The sequence below is a fragment of the Kwoniella mangroviensis genome (assembly GCF_000507465.2).
Source record: "Kwoniella mangroviensis CBS 8507 chromosome 1 map unlocalized Ctg01, whole genome shotgun sequence".
Lineage (NCBI taxonomy): Eukaryota > Fungi > Basidiomycota > Tremellomycetes > Tremellales > Cryptococcaceae > Kwoniella > Kwoniella mangrovensis.
In genome coordinates, this window is record NW_027062533.1 from 6,821,942 (window position 1) to 6,845,002 (window position 23,061).

The following is a 23,061-nucleotide window of genomic DNA, read 5'->3' on the forward strand; positions in this document are numbered from 1 at the left end:
ATACTCGACGATGATTTTGAATTCTTATGCTATACATGTTACATATTTACTCTCTACTGTCTGCTCCTTTTCTATCTCTTTCTTTTCTCTTCTAATCCTAATCCGACATGACACTATCCGTGTCAGCAAATGGCGCATACTCATAATCCATAGGTCTCCTCATCTGAGACGTAACCCAATCTTCGTCCGTATCTTCTAGACTATATCCTTGACCTCCCGTGTAAGTCAATAAAACAGGTAACAGGGCTAATCCATGTAAAGCACCGGAGAGGATAAGCGAAAGCCACATTCTGAAATAATACACTTCGAGTAATTTAGATCGAGTTAAGGCAAGGACGGAAATTCCTATTAATTTGGTCATAGTTATTCCTGAGAATACCTATAAAGCCAAAAAAGAATGAGTCAGCACCGCTACAATCAGTACCAAACCATGTATAGAATATTAGTTGTGTTTGTTCGAAGTTCAAATCACCCACTGATGGTCCGACATCTACCAAAGCAGTCCAAGCTCTGTCATCCCTCTCCTTCTTTCCCACATCTTTATCAATCGGTAAACCCGTTCCTGCACCCATAAACGCCCTGGCAATATGCGAACAGAACTCCACGGCTATTCCCAAGCTAATCACCAGATTGACCAAACTAATAGCATTTAACGATATACCCCAATATCCCATGATACCCATCACATTGATTACCGCCAAGGTACACACGAAAGTTACCGTCGCTCCTGTTCTCCATGATCCCAACAACAGACTGGTGATTCCTAATATGGCGAATAAGGCTAGTGATAACACTTGAACAGCTGTAGATTGTATATGTGAATATTGGTCGAAGAACACGTAAAATAGCGAATAGGGGAATACCTTAACACCTGTCCTATGTGATATATCGTTGGATATTCTTCTAGCAGCTGCGAGAGCATCTATAAAGTCTGATTGGGATTTTAAAGGTGTATGGTAGGTTCTGAAATGAGAGGCGAGTACAGTCGAATTGTCATTGGCAAGTTTGACTGCAGATGAATAGGGAGCTTGACCACCCAATGGACATTCTTCGTTCGTAGGTGAAATCAACCATTGTTGAAGATATCGCATGAAATCTTCACCTTGAGGTAATCCATTCATTGTAGCATCCCATTCTTCACCTTCGAAACATGGTCGACATAATCTCTCTGAATCTCTAGGAGAGCAGAAAACAGTGGGATCCCTTTTTCGTACTCTACAGCAAGATTCGAATGTTGGATTGGTCCATTGTAAGAAGTCGTCAATCCAAGCTGCAGGTGGAGAAGCAAGAAATGACGATTCGGGTCGTTTCCTTTCTGCTTCTAAGGTGTTGGCGACACTGAGATCCATGCATGTCGTGAAGCGTTCACAGAGCTGTTGTTGGCCATGTCGAGTGGGCACATCTGCTCCTTGAGCTACGAAGTAGACTGGAGGGCCAACGTCGAGGTAGGCATCTAGGGCATTGAAGTAGGGAACAAGGTAAGAGTCGGAAGGGAGCGCTAGACGTTGATCTACACTCCGTGTTAGCTATGGAGGTCCCCTCGAAAGCCCGACAATTATACTCACCTAGTCCAAGAGTGATATGTTGTATACCAATGGTAGCAAACAGGAACAATCCTCCAAACGCGACCAGGACAAGCTGCTTGACTTCGTTCTTGAGCAAGAACGGTGCGTATATAGTCCTCATAAATTTGTTGACTACACCTTCGCCAGTAGGTGCTGTCTCGTCGTACAGTCCAATGGGTGGGCGAAGTCGTACACAGGGGAAACAATCGATTCGCATTGCCTGGTAAAAATCATTATCAATATGTGTCAATGGAAACTATGCATCAAACTCACCTCAGCTCTTCTTAGATCCAAAGCCATAGCGCTTACGAACACAGTTACTTGCATGACAGCCCCCAGGAACACACTTCCAGCGGCGTAGATGGCGAAGTTTCGTACAGCTGGCATAGGAACCAGTGCACCAAGGGCAAAAGCTACGACTTCAGTGACAGATGAGAGTAGAATAGAAGGTCCCATTCTGGCGACTGCTCTGGCAACTCTCTCTTCAGGCGATAAAGAAGTACCAGTACTGGGTTGTCGGCCATCACTATCAACCGATTGCGCATCATTATTTCCATCATGAGCGGCATGAAGTGAGTTCTGCCTTTCAAGCTCGTGCACAAGGATAAAGACATTGTCCACTCCCACCGCCAATACGAGGAAAGGTATAACTTCAGCAATAATAAGGGTCACCCTGACGCCCAATAGCGAGAATAGCCCGACGGATGAAGATACAGCGATTAGAACGATGGCGATACCGAATAGTCCGAGAGAAAATTTCGAGTTGACCGATAGGAGTGTGGGGATAAGGGAGAAGCTTGGGGATACAGGTGATCGGTCTTCTGGTGGAGATTTGACAATGCGTAACAATACACCGAGATTGATGATACCTCTCCATAGACGATGACTGAATGCTGAGATCAGCTGAGGAGGTAAGCCACCTCCTAAAGTCAAAGAAACGTATAGGAACATGACCAAATAGGACAGGACAACAATCTTGACGTCGGTGTTGGTACTCTTGTTGAGCTCTTCTTCCAGGCTGACTCCAGTTGAATAACTAATAGTGACGTCTGGTCTTGATAATTCTGCAAGGTACGCTCGGAGAACTCGTTCCCACTCTTCTGCAAGTGCGACTCGATCATCGTTGTAGTTATTTACAACCCAGGTGATCACCAGAGCCTTTGCATTCAACCAATCACCCTGAGCACCACCCAAGACAAGTTTCGGATCGATTGGTTGACCGAAAGGAGGAAGACATTCTCCTGGTCTAGCAGCGCAGTCTTTGATTCTGGATTGCCAGTCTGCTTCCCACTCGTCCATGTCTTCTCCCAACCAGGCTGAAACGGACTGTATCACACACGGAGTACCTTTTCCAGCAGGTGCGAAACAGATATCTTGCAATGTTACGCCAGATTCCGATTGTAATTGACCGATTTCTGCTTCAGTCTTCAACCACCAATCGAGAGTATCGTAGTTAACAGGGCCATTACCTGATTGGGTGATGAAGACTTGTTCAGATCGATAGAAAGGACCGAAATTGTCGTCGAAAAAGTGTTTCTGAGCAGCTGATTCACTGGATGGTGACACCCATAGTCTCACCGGATCGGTTTCCACAGCGAAGTACTTCCATCCGACGTTGAGCAAAGCAACTACCAATGCGGTGATACCAAATACGATGACCGGCTGTTTAGCGCAGAATAGACCAAGACGATAGAACGACCGACGTAAAGTCGCATTTATCTTATTTTGTTTAGGTTGGAGATGTTCCATTGGATCAAGTAATGATGCTCCTCTTCCCAATCGGAAATGTATTGATCCACTTGGTCCTGATTCAGCATCTTCACCACCTCTTCCAATCATCCCGTCTAAACCATTGGTGTTGCCACTCGCTGCGGTCGGCGAAAGAGGTGGGTCTAACAGCGCATGTCGTTCATAACGTCTCTGTCTATGTCTGAGAGCTTGTTTCCATGAGTAGAAAGCGATTCCAAGTAAGATTGCGACAGAGTATACGATGAGCAAGGAAAAGGTGAGGCAGGATACAGCTCCTACATGGCATTTACCAGCCGAAGGAGGCGCGACGTATGGTAGTTCGGGACATACAGCTGGGCAATCGGCACATGCGCATCGAGCGTTGATATTGTTGGTGTCAGAGCAGCTGAGAGGTATTCGAGGATACAGGGAATCGTCGTTATCCGGAAAATTTATCTGAAAGGGTGATCCTAAGCCAGGTCTAACGTCTCCCATATACTTCAAGAATGAGCTTGCATTCTTCGCTCCTCCACCTATCAGGTCCATCGCGAATCCGTTGGTAGCTCCAAACTGAACATCTTTACAGCTACTATAAAACCCTTGTTTGAACTCTGTGCTAACTTCATAGTCTATTTCCTTGACTGCATCTTTACCTTCTGTCGTCCTCTGGGTTGAAGTGATCGAAAGGAAATTTGATTGATCAGGAGAGCAGGTGAAGTCGCAGTAGAACGATCGGAAATTATTGATGCATGCCGGACATGAGGCGATAAGGGGAGCTGCTTGCTGTAGACGATCGGACAGGGTTGCCACTTGGTCATAGGTACAACAGACTGAATCGGGAACAGTATACGATGGACCACAAACTGATGCCATTAGATCGCGTAATTTCTCTCCAGGCTACGACACACAACATAAACATCAGCAAAGTAGACATATACATGAGATGGAAAAGCTGTCTACGGCAGGGTCGCTCACCTCTGTAGCGTTGCAATCGTCAGGACAGGGTAAATCGGCGCCAAATATACTGGTTCTTCCACAACTTCCTCGCATCGCGCAGACACCTTTCCCCCGCCGTGGAGGATCGCCGATCCGGGTCATTGCTAACGATCTCGCTGTCGTAGATTATTGTAGAGGCGGGGATGAGTGATTTGTGCCAGACGATAATTGTGGTTGAACCTCAGGATTGGTCAACTTGACTTGCTTTGAACCGTTGGTAGTCTCAGACGTCACTCAGTCGTTCGAGACCGCTGTCACGTGATCTCCCCCGGGATCAAATCACCACGCTACACCCGGCAACTGTTGATCGGCTTCGGCCGTGTATTTTACCTCGATGGGTGGCAAATTGGGATATCGTCATGACAGCCAAAAATGAAACAGGATCGCAAAATAACCGCACTCGTATATACCTTGGTCGAGATCAGTCTAATCACCTCTTCTTGTTCAGTACTATTCACACAGCAAGGCTCCAAATCTTCCCTATAGTCTGCTTTATATCATCTCACATTCCAGCATGCTATAGTAAGTTCTATGGCGGATCCAATCCTCACATCCCACGATGGTCGCTCACTTCGATGGTGAATTGTAGCGCTTTCGCTTTTCTGATCCTGATAATCGTGATCATCTTGATATGGCTTGGTAAGTCATTTTACCGCTATCTCATCTGTCTACGGTAGGGTCTGAACTGGACTTTCCACATCATCAGTCCGAGTCATCGCTGCTAGCAACCAACGACGAAAGGCTCGAAAAGATCCATCCGTACTGCCATCGCAAATACAGGACTTAGACCATCGACCGACCTTGTCGGAAACCGCTCAGGATGTGGCTGATCGAATGAGAACACATCATCGACCTAGAGGATCTGAATCATTTACGCCTTATCAATCGAGATATTCGTATGAGAGTTCGAACAGGGGAGCAGTGAACAGAGTGATGGGTGATAATGCTAGTGTGACGAGTTTACCTGCTTATGGTGAGTCTGCTTAGACGGGATGCTATTACCAGTACGAAAGCTAAGTGTTCTGTGACTAGGTGCTGCGTCCCTACCAGCTCCACCGGCAGCTACTTACGATCCATCTCGAGCTCGATCTGGTGCTTCACCGGTCGTTTTACCCTCGTATCCCGATGTGCCTCCACCAAAGTATACGGCAAGTACTACACAGCCTAGCGTGGTAGTATGATTGGTGTCTTTTTTCCTTTCTGTCTAAGCAGGTTGTACAACTACAATTCTACATCACCTTTCATCGAATTGTCAATAGCATCGCCTCATCGCATGCATCTGAAACCTCCTTTCATTGGTGACAGTTTTTCAGAATTCAATCCTGTACGAGTGTTGTGTTTATATATACCGGTTTATCCTCAGTCTATACGGGCGACAACATATTTATTCATACCCAATGACAACGACACGCCTTCTTTGCTCGGAACTATTCCTCTTCACACCGACCTCGATCATATCATCATGTCTAATTTTAACCGATTCGAAATGCAAGACAAATATCCCAACCCGGACGATCAATGTCGTTCATTCAGTTGGGATGCATTTTACGACGATCAATCAAAGCAGTATAGGAACCCCAACACATCTGGACGCTACCAAACGAAACTCCCTGATACAGGTTGCCAACTCCCTGTCGGTCTTAGGACTCTCCCAACCTGAGGAGGAAAGCATCGTATACAAGTTGGCATCGATGTCGAGGGGAGAGATACCTGCGCCAGAGGCCGGGTGGTGGAATAGGGTCACCAATGTCATAAGTGGTCGAGGTACTAGCAGTCCAAAAATGATCTTAACAGAGGAACAATTGGACACAATCTCTCGAAAGGCCGGATTAGCAACTCAAATCAGAACTGTTAAAGGGGTTTTGGAGGCTTATAGAGATATTGTGATAGCTAGTCGCGATTCGTCTTCGATGGTTTGATAGATCCACAGAAACACCGCTATAGGTAGTCTATTTGGTTGCATGCTAGTATTGCTGGGTATACGAGTGTACGAAGGCCAGAAGCTTCATCTCAGTGTGCATTTTTCGCAAAGAAAGTGTATGTGACGACTTTTCACCGAGAATTTGATACACTCATACAGTCAAAGGATGATAAACTTGCTTTCAACCTTCTTACGCTCTCGAGAGGACGGCCTTGTAAAAAGGATTTAGTTAGACACCCAGAATGAGCTCAACAACTTCAAATGGAATGATGACGCATTGCGACTGAATACTTCAGGAATGATATTCTTCGTCACGACCCAAATTCCCCATCATGTCCAGCTTTCTCAGAACATTTACAGCATCTTTGTCCGCTCGGCGAACTATTTCTGATTCATTGGAAGACGACTAGCTTCTTCAACTGCTTCAAGGGAATGTTGGCCAAACAGACTCCCAACTCAAGATCGCTCTCTTCCAAGATAGCGACGTCTCAACCATCAAATCGTTTGCCTCACGGCCGTCTATTTTCACTTACATTCCACCTTAGGCATCCTCAAGTGTCAGCGAACCTACATTGCCAAGCCTTCGAAATTCACGAACCAATCTACCATCTATACAACTCACCAATCCAGACTACGAATCTATACGGATATGCCAATGGAGACCCCGGGCTGCAGATAGAGAGATCGATTCCATCGATAGGAATATCGGCTGTTTATCTAGTCTCAACTTGAATGAGAAGTCCGAAAGAGCCAAGTCACCTTGGCTGGAGGGTACTAAGAGGGGTTGTGATTTTGATGGTAAGGGTACAGATAAGTGTCCCTCGGGACCGAACACGTTTTTCGGAAGGTGTAGAACAATTAGGAAGAGAAAGGTTGATCAATTGACAGATTCGGAGATGGATAAGCTCAGCATGCAGTGTGGATTGAATGGCCATATAAGGGTGTTGAAAGGTATCTGCAGAGACTTGACGATGCGCGATGACATGATCTTTTCCTACACCATTGCTACTCATGTTGTCACTTCGTTCCCTTGTAGGACCAATTTGGCGCTTTTGTCACAAAAAATACCGTTTTCCGACATATTGCAAATGATGGCTATGTTCGCATCGTCCACGAACCTGCCTGCGTTCTCAGCACAGAACTCCGTCAAGTTTCTGAAAATCGTCATCCCGATCCATCAGACATGTGCATGGGTGACGGGAAGTAGAAGCAAGACGAAGGACCCTGAGGGTGAAAAGAGGGGAAGATTCCAGGGATAGGCCCACTAGTTGGAGATTTGCGGGCAGCCATCCTGAAAGGAAGTGATTTGGACTCCACATCGGTGCATAGAGGATATGGTTTTCACCGTTCCAGTCCCGATGATATCGGAGCTACCTGGTTGGGTATAAGTATCGTAATGTTATTTAATCGATCTTCCTATCTTGCCGCAACCCACTCGAATCCTATTTTAGTCGCAATCAATCTATTCTATATCGTCATGTCAGACTGCTGTCCTAGCTGGTGGCCTGGTTCAAATGCCAACGATGAGACAACCACAGGATATACGAGAATATAAGTCAGTCAAGCCGAAGTGGAATCCTTGAACAAAATCTCGGATGCGTTACATCATTTACCATACAAAGGCAACAACCTGAAGAATATACAGTCTACCATGTTCCATCTGTCTAGAGGTACCGTACCGTCCAACAATTTTAAGGTACCCACAGACGTCGACTTGAAAACTATCAGCAACAAAGCTCCTGCATTGGCTTTGCACTCCCAGAACGCCCGGAACCTCTTCAGGAGGGCACAAGGTCAAGAGGAGTCGACCATTACTTATACCGACCAAAGTGGAGCAAGGATCGCTAGTGCGAATCAATTTGAGAATGACACTCTGCATGCTATGAGAGTAAGTATGCGATATGAGCGAGGACACTATGGCCAGGAACGAGGGGAATCTTCTGGTACACAACCGTCTTCGTCAAATGGGAGAGATTGGGCCTAAATGAGGGACAATGGTCGAATTCCCACTGTTCGATATGAGCATAGTAGAATAGGGTTCATCGTGCTGCCAACGTTGAGTGGGGCAAATGGTAACATGCGGATGAATCAGGTCGCTAGCCTGTATTCACAATCGAAAGGCAGTTGGCTGGTTCTGCAAACCCTTGACCTCAATAATTTATCACTGAGCATCGAGTTTTCTGATTACCATGCCATACCAAGGATTTATCTCCCGACTCGTCATTAGGGCGAGAGACGTCTTCTTGGACGTCCTCACAGGGTGAGGTGACGTAACGGAGTGTCATAAGGGATCAAAGAAGTCACAGTAGTGATCTCCTTTGGATCTGCTGTTTCACTGTTCCAGTCATAGTGATCTATTCTTCAAACACAGATTGAAAGACTTCACAAATATCCACATCGAATGATTGGCAAGATACGTTATATGTTTGTTTGTCAATCTTTCTGGGCGTACGAGTATTCAATTCAGCAGCTACAGTCCCCAAAACATCATCATCGTGATGGAGAGTGTCAGAACAATAACATTACCCTTTTCATTCGCTTCAAGTAGACCACAGAGTGTCTCGTTATTGCCATTCCGCAGGAGTCAAGGAGAGGCAAGTGCTCTGCAAAGTGTGGCAGAGTCTTACGACATGTATGTCTTCAGCTTATTCCGTTCAGATATAGAGAACACACGAGCCTTCCTTGGATCACTGGCAGATGGGTATGTCCCTAGTGAATTTACCAAGCCTGTAGAGAAGAAAACGACCTTTGGATCATTCCGATCAGCAAAATACAGGGCGCCGCCACTGCACGAAATACGAAAGTTCGCCACAGGCCGTGGGTTGGTCGACGAAGTCAGTACTGTAGTCGATCTCTTGGAATCGCTTTATAATGGAGGTCACCAAAGATATGAGAGTGAAGTCTCATTGCAACAGACATACAGCGACGCGGAGACCACAGATTCAGATAAATACATCACCGAAGTCTTCATCGAGCCCCTCAGACTTAGAAGTATAAGAAATTAGAATTCAATCTAGGAAACGCAAATGGATGTGTTTGGGACGTGAGGTTTTCATAAAGTATGAATTCAGTGGTCACATCTAGTTCCTCGAGGTCTGGTGACCCTTCAATCTGATAGGGAGCTCCTACTTGGAGACAGTGAGCAGATTTGGCCCGTATACCCTCGTCTGAGTTTGAGAGTAAATGTGGCACTGAACCAGAGCGTCCCTCCATTGACATGTATTGTCATTGTCTCCAGACTCACTCCTTTCGAATACGGCATACATCCCCCTGGTGTACGTGTCAGTCTGCTCAAATTTCGCTTTCTCGTGAAAGGAACAGTCAAATGGTCATGGTTGAAAGGACTATAGGGATTCAGAAAGCTTCTCGATACCATCATGCTACTCTCCAGTACACGAAGATATGCGCAGAAGACACTATAAAGGGGCAAGCAAAGCTATCAGGACAACATATGGCAATATGGTTTCCGAATCCGCCTTACCTACATAGTCAAAACTTGGATCAGCCCTAGAGATAAAGTTAAATGAACAATGTCAATTTCGACCGGGAATTACACAACATCCAATGGGTGTTCTCAAGAGCAGAGCCAGGCAATTGATACCATCTGGCATTATATGTATAGTACCGGTGCTGATCATGATACTGTCGAGGCGAAGAGAGCGTATATAAGGAACGAGCAATATGGTCAAACGGAGGAAGTTGAAGTATCTGTGGAGAACAAGAATATCTTTGGGAAGACACAGACCAAAACGATGAGAACCGTCGAAGTTACGAACGAAGATCTGGAAAATATCGTAAATTACAATAGAGGTAACGAGTACCTGGAACGGCAGGTCGAGATCTTCAGAGAGTTCCGACAAGCTCGGGAAGCATCCAACACTACAACTTTTGGTGGACAAGTCGATTTCGACCGATGGCTCGAGGCCAGCGATCCTACCATCTACTGTAGAGCCTAATTCCTGTAATTGTAGCTCGGAACCGAATACTATTTTCTGAATGGATCGGGCAATCGTATATACATAGTATCACAACAATGATATGCATTTGATAGGCTTGTATTGATGGGTGATTCCTGCACTGTCATGGTGGAGCCTCCGTGCATTGGAGCTGAGTGGAAATTTACCATACCAACGTATCAATGAGATCTTCGATGAATGGAGCTTGTGTCTGCAAGTCTTTAGTAAGATACACTATCCTTCTACCGCAGAAGGCCAATTCAGTGAAAGGATACCCGCATAGAGCTCTCGAGCTCGCAAGGTTTCTCCTGTGGTCCCAATAGAACCCCTGGAATCTCTGGCGTGGGCTGAGAATGCAGTACATCAGTAAAGTCTATTTTCAAATAACTTGACAGCATACTCAGTGAAAGATCGACCCCTGACACTAGCTACTGAGATTCAGCCTCCTTAACATCGAACAGCCATGGCAGCCACCAACGATTCTGGTGGACATCAATCTTTGCAAAAGTGTTGGGAGCGATCGCCTGGAAGTTTTGAGCTGCTCGAAGGGGATTCAGAAGCCTTGGCGCGAATTTCTCATTCTTTCGATCTCACAGCTCATGTTCAGAATGACCGGACGTGGGCGGCCAAGAAAACATACTTGGATGTATTGATTGACGGCAGAGTTCCACCGTTCAAAGGACACTCCAGAGATGCTCTAGATACAACCTCTCCATCCACATATATGCGACCGACAATTGAGGATATCTCACTCGCAACAAGACAGACAGATCAGCAAGAAGCTGGCAAGACCGTAAGTAAGATTCTAAAGATAATTGAGTGCGAAATTCCAGATAATCAATATTTCAAGAAATTTGAAAGATACGGAACGACCTGGAGTAGAAGGACAATCAAATCTGTCATCAAGAAAGCTCAACCGCAGTTTGGCATATCGAATAGCAATGATTTATCAGACGAAGATCTGTGGCAGAATTCAGAAGATATTGAGAGCCCCGTCGAATTGCCAAAAGGTCGTCACGATTGGGCATATCGCTGGAAGGCCGAGTTCGCTTCTGGGGATCTCTTGGAGGATGACTAGTGGAGGTTCTTAGGACAAGGTGGAACTACAGTACAATCAAGGACATGAGAATCCTAGATATCGTTTATGCTTGTACATGCCGAACAAAGGATGTTTCCCTGGTGAATGGACACATCATACTCGGCTTCGAGACACAAAAAAGGATCAGAATACAGGGAGGTATCGCTTCAATGACTGAAAGGTAGTTCCAAAGAGGACAGGCGCACAAATATTTCCTGTCATGAGTCTTGCTGGCTGCTACTTGCCGTACGGCCATATGTACTATTTTCATCCGAGTGTTTGTCCAACCTCTAACCGCCTGATTGAACCATACCGCATCATCGCATCACAGGACAATCTCCCCCCTTAGTCTCCACCTTCACAGAGCCTGACAATATGTCCGAACCATCATGGCCTCCGCTAGAATTCACCGTGCCTGCCAACACCATGATTGCCAGAACGGCTATCGATTCTATTATTGGATACGTCCGTCGAGGATACACTGATGATACGGATGAAGGAATCCAAGGTAAGATAGCCTACCTCGAGAATGTCAAACGAAACGGTACCACAGCGTCGTCTACTGTCATAACCACAAGCAGGACTCTTTTCGGTGTTGGAAAGTCCACTTCCGTCCAGACGGCGCCAATGACCAAACAAGATTTCACCAAGATCGTCAGTCGTAACAGTCATGATGAAAATCTAGGCAGACAAGCTCATAGAGTCCAGGAGTATATGGCTTTTCTCAATGGATCGACATCGTCAAGAAACGACGAAATGGGAGGCACAGATGGTGGATATTCATCCTGGGCTGATATCCCAGTCTCACAAGGTCAAAGGGATTTCGACGAGTTTCTAGAACGAACGGATCCAGTGCTCCTTGGGAAGCCTCCCAAGCAATAGTAGCCTTATTTGTAGATACTACACTACACTAGTATAGTACCTATCGAGTCGTACATTCTGGGAATGTTCATTTGAACATGAGATTAGATGCATGCTTTCTGAGTAGAGAATCGTGATGGGAGGCTATTCCAGACTGTTGGAGTGACAGGATAATCTTATCGATCAAAATCCCAATGTCGGATCCACTCAGAAGAAAGTTGGGATCCTGAGAGCGGAAAAAAGAGTGTGTGTGTGGGAAGGGGGGGGAGGTTGTTCTTGGAAGACATGAAGTTGAGCTGACGGGTATACCCCCCTGGAGAACCGCCCAGGTACACAGGGGAGGAAATAGAGAGTTGGATGTGGGGATGAAGAGGGGTTTTAGGTGATTTGGACCGGTTCAACTGTCTTGCATCTGCCATTCGTGTAAGGGAAATCACTTATCCTTCCAGCTTGGAAGAAGTAAGGAAAAGACTGTAATAGACCGGTCAGACTCGTTCATGTAGTCTGTTTCTGTCAATGGTAATGTACAGTGCGATGTGTCAGCTATGATCAATGTCAGAAGTGAACGATACTCGAGTACGCCATGCTATTTTTAGTCTTTGTCGGTCAAACTCGGTTAAAACAGCCTACTTCGGTAATCAGCACCGATGACTCATGGGAACCATGCACAGCGGCACTCTCATCTACTCGAGTGGTGTCACTCCGTCTCCTCTCATCCAACCTGGTAAAGTATCTCCATCATCATCCAACGACCCTCCCACTACACCACCCAAGCAAATCCTTCCATCATGTCTCCTCCTCTGCCCATCTCATCATTCGTCAAATCCCATCTCTCCAGGCTCAACCTCGTCTATCCAATAATCCAGGCACCCATGGCGGGCGTGTCTACCCCTCAGCTAGCATCAACTATCTCCAACGCCGGTGCACTAGGTTCAATCGGTCTAGGGGCCAGTACACCTTCACAAGCTAGACAGATGATCTTAAATACGCAGAATTTCTCACGCAAGGATAAACCATTCAATGTGAATCTTTTTGTCCACCAGCATCCTAATTCCGACTCACAAATCATCAAGAGATGGCTAGATACGTTAAAGCCGCATTTCGAGAAATATGGTGGTAATTCACCTGACCAACTGAATGTGATATATAAATCGTTTATGGACAATGCAGAGATGGTTGACATTTTACTCGAGCTCAAACCGCCAGTTATCAGCTTTCATTTTGGCCTCCCATCCTTGGAAGTATTAGATAAATTGAAAGAGAATGGAGCTATATTGATGACTACTGCTACGTCTTTAGAAGAAGGAAGGATGATAGAAAGGACGGGAAAAGTGGATTATATAATTGCTCAAGGGTGGGAAGCAGGTGGACATCGAGGTATATTCAACCCTATAGGTGAAGATCAACAATTATCTACATTCGTCTTGACATCCCTTCTAGTCAAACAGCTGGATACTCCCATTATAGCTGCTGGAGGGATAATGACAGGTCATCATGTACGATCGTACCTAGACATAGGAGCTGTAGCCGTCCAATTAGGAACTGCATTCGTAGGATGCGCCGAGTCATCTGCTGATCAAGGATATAAAGATGCGTTGTTCAGTAGTAAAAGTGAGAGGACAAAGATGACTAGAGTCATATCTGGTAGACCAGCTAGATCTTTAGTCAATAAATTTACACAATTAGAAGATCAAGTTGAAAAAGAGGGAAGGGTGGATATACCGGATTATCCAATAACGTATGATGCTGGAAAAGCTTTGCATGCTTTGGCGAAATCCAAAGGAGAGTATGGATATGGTGCGCAATGGGCTGGACAGGGGGCGCCCTTGGCCAGGAAGATGGGTGCTGGGGAGTTGTTGGATGTATTGGTGAAAGAGTGGGTAGGAGAGGGAAGGTGATTTGGTGGTTAGTAGATGGATTAGATCGACTCGTCGGGTCGTACCATGGAAGCTCTGCAGGTGCTAATCACCTTTCATGCAGGAAGGGCCTATACCTCTAGACAAGAATGGTCTACGAGGTCGCCCTATCCTTGATAACACAGTATTCCACTCATTGCACCGCTATCACACGAAATCTATAGTAATGTATCTCTATGCATGGTATAAACATATGCACTGCATCTACAAATCTTCAACATCGTACAGATCAATTGGACAATCCGTGTATCGTCAATAACGTTATTAACCACTCCAAGCAAAACACATATAAGGCATCTCTTCTAATGATGGAGTTTCTATTCTGATTTCCCCGAGTGGATCATCCTACTATCGTTCTAGTTTGTCTATTCCTCTTTCTCACCTCAGCTTGATCACCAGGCCTACCATCAATCCTGGAAGTGCTACTACCTGTACTACTTGTCTCGCCTGATATTCCATCATCACGCACATTTTCAGCTTCTTTTTTGATTTGAGGAGGATCAGATAAGCCTTTCGGACCAGGTGCGAATGAGTATAGGATAGTCCCCACTATGTTGTTATAGGATGCTCAGTTGGATGCAACCAACAAGGATGAAATGGACAATAGCATATCGTGATGGACATCGAACTCACAAAGCACCATAATCCCTCCTGCCCCTAGACCAGCATTAAAGCCCGACCTATACCACCAAACGCTGATGGACAAACTCAAAGCTTTCCTAACGGTTAACACCAAATTGACAGTGACGGAGTTGACTTTTGACGTTAATCTATTTACACCCCTTACGCATATTCCCTGAGTTACGATGTTGATTAACAAACCCAGAATCGCAGAAGGTATTAACAAGTCTGTGTATCCGCCCAATATCGATTTCAGAGGGTTGTACGTGGGAAAGGGGATAGGGAAAGATGAAGTGATCGGTGAAGGCAGCGTAAGGGAAGATAAGTTGATAGGAGGCGAGGATAGGTAGGAGTTGAATGTGCTTTTGAGGGAGGATTGCATTGGGAGGAAGAATGGGAGAGACAAGGCGTGCTGCGAACAGATGAATAGTCAATATTCCTCTCCACTCACAATCATCGTGAATGGTCAATGACGGTACTCAAGCACATGTTTACGGGAAAGAGGGATCCCCTTCGTGACTGGTAGAAAATCAAACTCACACCATAGAATAAAGCCTCTTTCCATTGCCTCCCATATATCCTATATGTCTGTTCTTGCCATAAACCCAGGAACGCACTGATGATCATCGCCAAAGTGAGTAGGCCCACTCCCGCAAAATATTCCAGATGGTCTGGTATCCAACTATGATGAGAGGCGTGCGAAGTACTTATCGTAGGTGAAGATGGGGATTCTTGGATGCGTGGTGGTCGAGGTGGTCGAGGTGCAGAGATGGTCGCGAGAGTTATACCGGAAGTGATCAGAAGGGCAGCTAGCTGTGAGATACGTAGCGTATGAGCGATATACGCCGAAAAGGGGCAATAGAGACGCAGATGGAATTTATCACTCACTATCTGCCCGAATGAATACCGTCTCTTGCCAAATATACTTCCAACCAACATCGATACGCATAATCCTGTGTCATGAGTGTCTATCAGCTTTGTCTCAAGTCACCGAAACTAAATAGAAAGCTGACTAACCGCCACTTCGGAATATGATATGTACCGTAACAGGTATCTGTCATCAGAGTACATCAGCTCGTGTTCCCATTCTTGAGGCTGAGGGAAGGCATAATGAACTGACTTTTAGTCCGAAAGCATAATTATTCACTATCCTCAGTAAACTAAAAATCAGCTAAATCAAAACTAAGACGAAATAGAAGACAGGAAGTGAGGAAGGAAGAAGGAAGAAGGAAGAAGGAAGAAGGAGGAGAAGTTGGCTCACTCAGACTAACCGCCAGAAACAAAACAACTTGAACACCCCATCGTCCAATCGGTACCTTCCTAGTCTTCAACACAGGATAGGGCACACCAACTTTCGGTACATGTTTCCATATCAATTGCGATGAGATGGTCGTTATTGTGACATAGACGAATTGAACGAATGTTAGGAAAGTGCCTATACCGTATGGGACAGAAGGTCAGTGAGTGTGTTTGTGATGCTGAGTAGATACATGCAAAGTGAGATAGCCGGACTTACCTGATTTGGGATGATCTTTCAGTACACCTTCCAATGCCCATACATTGCTATACAACGAGATTGGGATGGTCCGATCAGCATGGGGTAAACGAATCTGAATTCCTCAAGATGGCCAGGACTGGACTTACGAGCAGCATCCTCCGAAAACCAGACCCAATATCAGGGCCCATTCTCCCGCCGAGCTCTGTATCAGCGCAGAGATGAATGACCGATCGACCATTGTATCTGTTAGCGAATCCTCTGAAAATCGGGTTCAACCTCCTTGAAAAATTCCGATATAAGTCAACGTATCACTTGTTTGTGGATCTCCTTTGTTGACAATCGCTCGGATCGCTCGAATACCAGCTAGTATGTCGTATAGTTCTCGGCTGGTCGTCGGTAGCTTTTGTTGGAACGAGCGATCTTCCGGAGTTGTTTCTGGTGATAGCTTCTACTGTAGCATCTCGAGATTCCAGCGACAGAGAGAATGACCGTGAGGAAGGTATGTTTTGGGAGTGTAGGAATAGGAATGTTCACCTCAAACACGATCAACTTGAGATCTCATGATCACCGTGATTGATTCTTTTTCCTTTCCGACGGAGAGATGCGTGATCTTATCTCGGTGCTTCACTTAAAATTGTCAACTAGGTTTCAGGTGACAAATCTCTTGGCTTAGTCCAAACATGAGATGACATTGAATACAAGGTGATGGTGATGAGTCGTGTGGTAGGCGACTTCCTTTCCTTTAAACTAAATGACGACGTCGAAGACAATGGCGATGATGACGTCTTTCTCTTAACATCACGACTTTTACAATGCTTCCCGTGTCCCCGTAAAATCGTCCTAACATATAGGAAACCATCGCATCGTCACTCTCACCCCCCCTTTTCTCATTCTCATCTAGGGGATCACAGCACAGAGCACCTCAAACTTCCATGAGATGGTACTTTCCATAACCACCACGCAATATACGGAAACGCACACGACCACCGTCAATGGGCATGTACATACCAGAGAAGAAACCACCAAGATCATAGTGATTGAACCCGAACATACAGTCAAACCTAGAAGTGGAAATATGAATAGGCAATCGATATGGAATCAAGATAGGTGGATGGACAAGATGAATGATCGTCAGAGGATAGCTGTGGTGGTTGCATTGTGGGCATTGTGGATTAGGTATCTATGGTGGGCATTTGGATGAACGTGTAGTAAGATTCAACTATGGAAAGCACAACGTCAGGTAGGTCAACTTGATTGTTTCAACTCCTCTCAGCTTGCCAGTATCAGCTAAATCACTTATAAATCTAGGTCGCAACATCACCGATCAAGCTACAAGCTACGAACCATCATAGCTAGTCTACGCTCATTACTACGATACCTAGACATTGATCTGGTCATATCCTTTTATCACCAGAGCGTACACCGACTCAGCTCAGAACGGCCCATCTGTCAGTAAGATATAGCCAGGTCTTACGGTCATGAATATCATACAATGGACCAACCAATGGATATACCCAATTCATATGCACACGAATCACAACTTCGTCTTCTTCTCCATATCCCTTCCTTCCTCCCACATCGTCCTTCCACTACAAGCACAAACGGTCTTTTCGTTACTCCACGCACCCGCCGACCTAGCCACCACACCAGCGAATATCTTCCCTGATGTCGATTGTGATTCTCCTTGCGGGGTTGATATCGATGGTTCGGACGAGTCTGATTGAACGATACAACCTCTACCTATCCAATTCCACAATTCTCCGTCTACTTCCTTGAACAGATCCGCATATCCATCTTTATCCGGTACGATCTTACCCAAATCCAAAAACCTCTTACCAGTCGTAATTGGTGGATTGACTATATTTCCAGTCTCAGATATATAAACGTTCCACCCTCCGGACGCTACGCCCAAACCGATATTGGCCGGAGGAGGTAGACGGACTGTTAGATCCATCAATATTGTTTTAGGATCGATTTGGACGAATCGAGCTATGCCGAATACTTTTTGGGAAAACTCGGATTCGTTCATCCCCGGTAAATCAATTGGAGAGGAAGAAGGAGATGTGGCTAAGATGGGGTTGGAGGTGGAAGCGATATTTGTTGGAATGGGAAGGGGCGATTCTAAGATTGAGACAGCTGCTGTTTGAGGTATGGACGAGTTGGAGGGGGAAGACCCTCGGACTATTACTTGGCGATTGGTGGATTTGAGGGCGGAGAGGAGTAGTGATGGAGGGGCTGCGATTATGTATAGAAGAATCAGCATTGTAATTCACTCGTATTGGAATTGGTGGACAGATGCATCAGTACTGTACATCTATTTTCGAAAGTAATGGTACAAATATATAATGAATGAATGAATGATTGCATGGGCTAATCATGATGCGTATTCAATTGTGGCATGGTCCATTATATCAACGTATCACTCACTCTTGCCAATGATTGTGACTCTCTTTTTCTCCAGGTCAATGTCATACCGTTCAATCCCTAGATGCCAAATGTCATCAGCTACCAGTAGAGGCGAGTCGACTGATCATTTAACTGACCAGGTATATCTCTCAGAGACCCTTGGACTGCATTTACACACTATTCAGGACCGTCAACTTCGAGTCATGATATACAAGGACTGTTGACTCACATTCTGACAGGTCATGTCAACCGCAAATTCGGTCTGTTCATGGTAAAGTGGAAATTAACTGATCAGAGCGTTTAGTGAAATAGAAGCAGCTGAGCTTACCTTGAAGGCCACTGAAGCTAGAGTCATTTTGTCAAAGCTGTATCAGACCGTTGTTTCTCAGGTGATACAAAGGTAGATTTATTCAGTCGATAGTCGTCAAAGGCATGGAAGAAGAAGAGGCATGTCGGAATGTTTGGAATTGTCATTATTAATCAGCATGGACACAGACATCACCCATCACCTCATCAACACACCCCTTCCCTCCACTTGGCGCACTGGAAGGCGGATACCTCCGAAACAACGTAAAATCCACGTCATGATCACCCACTCCATGTACACGTCAACCGAGACGCGTCAAGAAATCAAAGAGATCAACCAACATTACCAGTTGAAATGTTGAAATCAGAAACTCGTAATACTCGAATGGGTTCAGTATATCGGACCTTTGCTTCTCTGCAAATACCTGACAATCGCATTCGACAGTGTACCCGGGGGGCGACATCCTCATCTGCATGGGCGGCTCATCATGGCCGAAGATATCACATCGTGGATATCCAGTGCCATAGTGCAACATGACCTGAAGAACGGGGCCAACTACAAGATACCCATCCGAGGGAGGTACGCACAAGTCATCAAGGTGAGCATGTCGCGCCGCAAGCTGGGAAGCCTATAGAGTATCATGATATCTGATCATATCTCTTCGAGTATAGTTTTCATCCTACCGGGACAGATTCGATCCTCATGCCGAAATTCGAGGTGTCATTTCAGATAAGACCCATTGGATCAGGGTCAAATTCGATGTGGAAGCTACAGACGAGTTTGAAGAGTGAGCTACGACACATTCGAATTTCAACTCATGTTGGACCAGGTCTTACAAATTGTTCATGTTTTTTTGAATCGACACGACAGACCCGAAGCCTCACTTCCCTCCGAATCATTAACTTCCAACCTTCGAGCCATTTTCCTAATCGAATCATTCCGTATCCACCTCCTACCTCCTCCCAATACTTCCCGTCGCAAATCAAATAACATCAATACAACCACAGTGTCAGCTTCAGGTGATTTACCAGAGGTCATGCTGGAGATACTTCAATGGAAAGTGGTCACTGGGGATAAGGACGACCCAGAGTATTACCCTGGTACCCCTGAGGTGTCAAAGGGGAAGCAGGATGTGGATGTGAAAGTTCAAAGGGTTCTGAGGAAATGGTGGTTTGGCGAGTGAGTACTGTCATTTCGTAGCCCTCATCTCCGTTCTACTCACATCACTGCCATGTAATCATCTTTTCTTAATCCTCACCGGATTCGTTGATATTGATGAAATCACTCTATAGAACCAACTCAAGTCAATCCCATGCTCCATCAACAAGCCAACATCCACTTTACACTGAAACACCGTCGCGGTACAATCCTAACCAGCCAAGTTCAGTCAAACCCCACCTCTCATCCCCTTTGGTAGGATATCATTCTTCTCCAGCTATAATATCCACCTCATACCCCTCATCGTCAAAAAGTACGCAGGATCATCACCCTGTGAGCGAATCGCAACAGAAAAAGCAGTCGAAAAGAGGGGATATCAATCTACTGGACTTCCTTCAGCCGTATCTCAATGGTCCAGGGGGAAAGAAAAAAGTCATTCCGGAGTGGTTATTTGATAAATCGGATGAAACTAAGGAGATGTTAGATGACATAAGGATGTTTGGCTTGGACCTTGATAGAGGCAATGAAAAGGATACAACTGATACAGATAACAACCTGAACCCAGCGAGAGATGATGGGCAAGACGATGTCGTGACTCAATCGGAAAATGCCAAATTTGAATGGAAAGGCAAAGCAAGAGAAGATAACTCATTAGTACAATCACCAACGATGACGAAAAAAGATCTGGATCAATCAGAAGGAGCAGGAGATCTAAAGAAAGTAGGAAAGCAGGAGATGGTCACGCCAATTCAACAACCTCGACCACCAATAATCACTCAAACAGTCGGAAACCAAGCTGACCGTATATATGTCGACAATGATCAAACGGATGAAGATCATATGGATTCGCCGATATTTCGAGATTCGCCTTCATCTAGGAAATCTCGACAAAACCCATTACCTCTTGTCCACACACAACCGACTTCGCCTGAAAATGAATTAGAAGAAGAGAGTGATGAAGATATATTCATCAAACCCCGAGAGGAATCACGGAGTAGGAAGAGAGGAAGAGAGATGTTCGATCCGCTGGCTATGCCTTCTTCGTCGCCTGCTCAAGAGGATGTACAGATGGATGATCAGGATGAAGACGAGGAAGGCCAGGAAGTTGATCAGTTGGGAGACGAGGGGAGAAGATCTCGAGGTGATGGCAAGAAACAAGATGAAGGCGAGGAAGATGAAGATGGTCTGTCGGACTATGAGCGGGAAACGAAACGTAAAGCTAGACTTGATAGAAATAGATTGGAAACTGAAGATCGTGCAACGATATCAGATGAGAAACAGCGGAAATACGGAGATTCTTTCAAATATCAGGAACACGATGATCTGGCCCAATCCCCTCAAGCTGAAGCGATGACCCAAAAAGTGGAGAGACATTCCTCCAAACCTGATACACCTAACAAACGCCGACAGTCATCGATAGGTATTCAGACCATCAATGAAGGTGAGAACGACGTTGCTAAAACGATCAGCAGTAAGGTCATACAACAGAAAGCGATATCACCGTTCAACTCGCAGAAATCTCAGAATGGTGAGGCTAGTCAATCTGCCAAATCAAATACATCCCAGACGAATTCATCTCCCGACTCATCAGCCAATGCTCAGGCTCAGCCCAATTCGGAGATCTCCCATATAAGCCAGAGCCAGAAAAGGAAAATCTCCGAGATATTGGTTGACGATAGTGATCAGAGCTTGTCACAGCACAAAGAGCAAAAAGCTGAGGTATCTAATACGAGCGGTTCCAATAAAACTCAAGATGATTCATCCCAAGCGCAAGTTGCATCGCAAGGTGCTATCCACATCCCAACAGAGACTCAACATGCAGACCACGTTGATAATCCTGATTTGAATCAGGCTAAACCCGTCACTACTTCTTTTCAAAGTCTAACGAACGATCATGAATATCCGCTTTCAGCGAAGGGTCCTCATCCGAATGAGAAACAACAATCATCACCTGCTTTTCACAATGAAACCAGTCCTCGGCACAACCAAATATCCTCCATTTCTACTCGGTCGGCTGACATATCACCCTCGCATCGTATCTCGTCAAATAAACCAGAATCATCCATTAAGAAACCCAAAATCGAGCATTTAACGCCTGTTCCAAGTCAGACTACGCCAATCTCCCGAACGCAATCAACGGGAAAGGGATCAAGGAAGAGTTTTCTGGAAAGTATCAGATTCTTCCCTTCTTCTTCTTCTTCGCGAGTGCGAGAAACAAAAAAGGACGAAGATGACGAAAGTCCGTTGAAGAAGAGGATGAAAATTGATAGTGATTTTAACGAGGGGATATTGGGCAGGTTGGGAAGATGGGCTAGGAGGGGAAGCTCTTTGAGTCGAGAAAATGATGATGTACTTGGGGAATCAAAGGTGGAGCCGAAGAACGACGATCGGGTTGAGCAAGAGGTACGCAGTGATGATGATGATGGGGAAGATGTTGGAGATGAAGATGGAGATGGATTGGACGATGGATTGGATAAAACGCAGGATTTACAGATGAATGATGAAGTTGAGATTATAGTCATTGAGGATGAGGAGGAAGAGGTCATCGAGGAAGGAGCGAAGGACCCTTTGAAGATCAAAGAGGAAGAAAATCATATGATGATCATTGTAGATTCTATGGGAAGTCATGCTCAGATAGGTATTCAGTATGTCGATGAGAAGTTAAGGGCTTATAATGGGAATCGAGAAAATACACAAAGACAATCTGAAGATATACAATCGAGATTAATTCGTCAAGACAAAGATGAAGATGAAGATGATGATGATGACGACGAAGAAGTGGAACCGGCACAATATGCAAAGAATGATATCGACCCATCGAATCGCATGGCACAAACTCATCCTGAAGTGAAAATTCGAGAAGATCAAGCTGAACGGGAATGTGATCCCAGACCTATCAGAGCGGAAAGGCAGAATATTTTGGATGGGAATTTCGAATTGAACGTCCTCGTTAAGGATGGACTGAGAGATTGGGAAGTCAAGAAGATGATGGATAATATCATGAAAGCGAGGAATAGGAAAGCAAGTAAAGGGAAATGAAATGGGTACAC

At 45.3% G+C, this 23,061-nt stretch overlaps 12 protein-coding genes across 12 annotated transcripts; 9 read left to right on the plus strand and 3 right to left on the minus strand.

Moving 5' to 3' along the window:
• Positions 1 to 97: 97 nt before the first annotated feature.
• Positions 98 to 4,391, minus strand: I203_102543 (uncharacterized protein; the record flags this gene model as incomplete). The annotated part of the gene is made up of 5 exons (XM_019146836.1): positions 98 to 379; positions 477 to 1,510; positions 1,566 to 1,785; positions 1,839 to 4,190; positions 4,269 to 4,391. The coding sequence occupies 5 exons, from the start codon at positions 4,389 to 4,391 to the stop codon at positions 98 to 100; spliced, it is 4,011 nt and encodes a 1,336-aa protein (XP_019003386.1).
• A 473-nt stretch (positions 4,392 to 4,864) lies between these two features.
• I203_102544 (uncharacterized protein) lies at positions 4,865 to 5,470 on the plus strand (the record flags this gene model as incomplete). The annotated part of the gene is made up of 3 exons (XM_019146837.1): positions 4,865 to 4,928; positions 4,996 to 5,262; positions 5,322 to 5,470. The coding sequence occupies 3 exons, from the start codon at positions 4,865 to 4,867 to the stop codon at positions 5,468 to 5,470; spliced, it is 480 nt and encodes a 159-aa protein (XP_019003387.1).
• Positions 5,471 to 5,686: 216 nt separating this feature from the next.
• Positions 5,687 to 6,208, plus strand: I203_102545 (uncharacterized protein; the record flags this gene model as incomplete). Its single annotated transcript, XM_019146838.1, has 1 exon — positions 5,687 to 6,208. One exon carries the CDS (start codon positions 5,687 to 5,689, stop codon positions 6,206 to 6,208), a length of 522 nt encoding a protein of 173 aa, XP_019003388.1.
• Positions 6,209 to 7,861: 1,653 nt separating this feature from the next.
• I203_102546 (uncharacterized protein) lies at positions 7,862 to 8,194 on the plus strand (the record flags this gene model as incomplete). The annotated part of the gene is made up of 1 exon (XM_019146839.1): positions 7,862 to 8,194. One exon carries the CDS (start codon positions 7,862 to 7,864, stop codon positions 8,192 to 8,194), a length of 333 nt encoding a protein of 110 aa, XP_019003389.1.
• A 1,546-nt stretch (positions 8,195 to 9,740) lies between these two features.
• Positions 9,741 to 10,166, plus strand: I203_102547 (uncharacterized protein; the record flags this gene model as incomplete). Its single annotated transcript, XM_019146841.1, has 1 exon — positions 9,741 to 10,166. One exon carries the CDS (start codon positions 9,741 to 9,743, stop codon positions 10,164 to 10,166), a length of 426 nt encoding a protein of 141 aa, XP_019003391.1.
• A 463-nt stretch (positions 10,167 to 10,629) lies between these two features.
• On the plus strand, positions 10,630 to 11,244 carry I203_102548 (uncharacterized protein; the record flags this gene model as incomplete). Its single annotated transcript, XM_019146842.1, has 1 exon — positions 10,630 to 11,244. The coding sequence occupies one exon, from the start codon at positions 10,630 to 10,632 to the stop codon at positions 11,242 to 11,244; it is 615 nt and encodes a 204-aa protein (XP_019003392.1).
• Positions 11,245 to 11,619: 375 nt separating this feature from the next.
• Positions 11,620 to 12,126, plus strand: I203_102549 (uncharacterized protein; the record flags this gene model as incomplete). The annotated part of the gene is made up of 1 exon (XM_019146843.1): positions 11,620 to 12,126. The coding sequence occupies one exon, from the start codon at positions 11,620 to 11,622 to the stop codon at positions 12,124 to 12,126; it is 507 nt and encodes a 168-aa protein (XP_019003393.1).
• Positions 12,127 to 12,893: 767 nt separating this feature from the next.
• On the plus strand, positions 12,894 to 14,003 carry I203_102550 (uncharacterized protein; the record flags this gene model as incomplete). Its single annotated transcript, XM_019146844.1, has 1 exon — positions 12,894 to 14,003. The coding sequence occupies one exon, from the start codon at positions 12,894 to 12,896 to the stop codon at positions 14,001 to 14,003; it is 1,110 nt and encodes a 369-aa protein (XP_019003394.1).
• A 358-nt stretch (positions 14,004 to 14,361) lies between these two features.
• On the minus strand, positions 14,362 to 16,378 carry I203_102551 (uncharacterized protein; the record flags this gene model as incomplete). The annotated part of the gene is made up of 9 exons (XM_019146845.1): positions 14,362 to 14,570; positions 14,655 to 15,054; positions 15,183 to 15,455; positions 15,531 to 15,595; positions 15,660 to 15,696; positions 15,763 to 15,788; positions 15,904 to 16,077; positions 16,159 to 16,205; positions 16,287 to 16,378. The coding sequence occupies 9 exons, from the start codon at positions 16,376 to 16,378 to the stop codon at positions 14,362 to 14,364; spliced, it is 1,323 nt and encodes a 440-aa protein (XP_019003395.1).
• Positions 16,379 to 17,077: 699 nt separating this feature from the next.
• Positions 17,078 to 17,341, plus strand: I203_102552 (uncharacterized protein; the record flags this gene model as incomplete). Its single annotated transcript, XM_065517125.1, has 1 exon — positions 17,078 to 17,341. The coding sequence occupies one exon, from the start codon at positions 17,078 to 17,080 to the stop codon at positions 17,339 to 17,341; it is 264 nt and encodes an 87-aa protein (XP_065373943.1).
• A 333-nt stretch (positions 17,342 to 17,674) lies between these two features.
• Positions 17,675 to 18,901, minus strand: I203_102553 (uncharacterized protein; the record flags this gene model as incomplete). The annotated part of the gene is made up of 5 exons (XM_019146846.1): positions 17,675 to 18,375; positions 18,568 to 18,624; positions 18,684 to 18,723; positions 18,776 to 18,808; positions 18,875 to 18,901. The coding sequence occupies 5 exons, from the start codon at positions 18,899 to 18,901 to the stop codon at positions 17,675 to 17,677; spliced, it is 858 nt and encodes a 285-aa protein (XP_019003396.1).
• A 439-nt stretch (positions 18,902 to 19,340) lies between these two features.
• Positions 19,341 to 23,050, plus strand: I203_102554 (uncharacterized protein; the record flags this gene model as incomplete). The annotated part of the gene is made up of 4 exons (XM_019146847.1): positions 19,341 to 19,451; positions 19,525 to 19,640; positions 19,724 to 20,032; positions 20,146 to 23,050. 4 exons carry the CDS (start codon positions 19,341 to 19,343, stop codon positions 23,048 to 23,050), a joined length of 3,441 nt encoding a protein of 1,146 aa, XP_019003397.1.
• Positions 23,051 to 23,061: the final 11 nt, after the last annotated feature.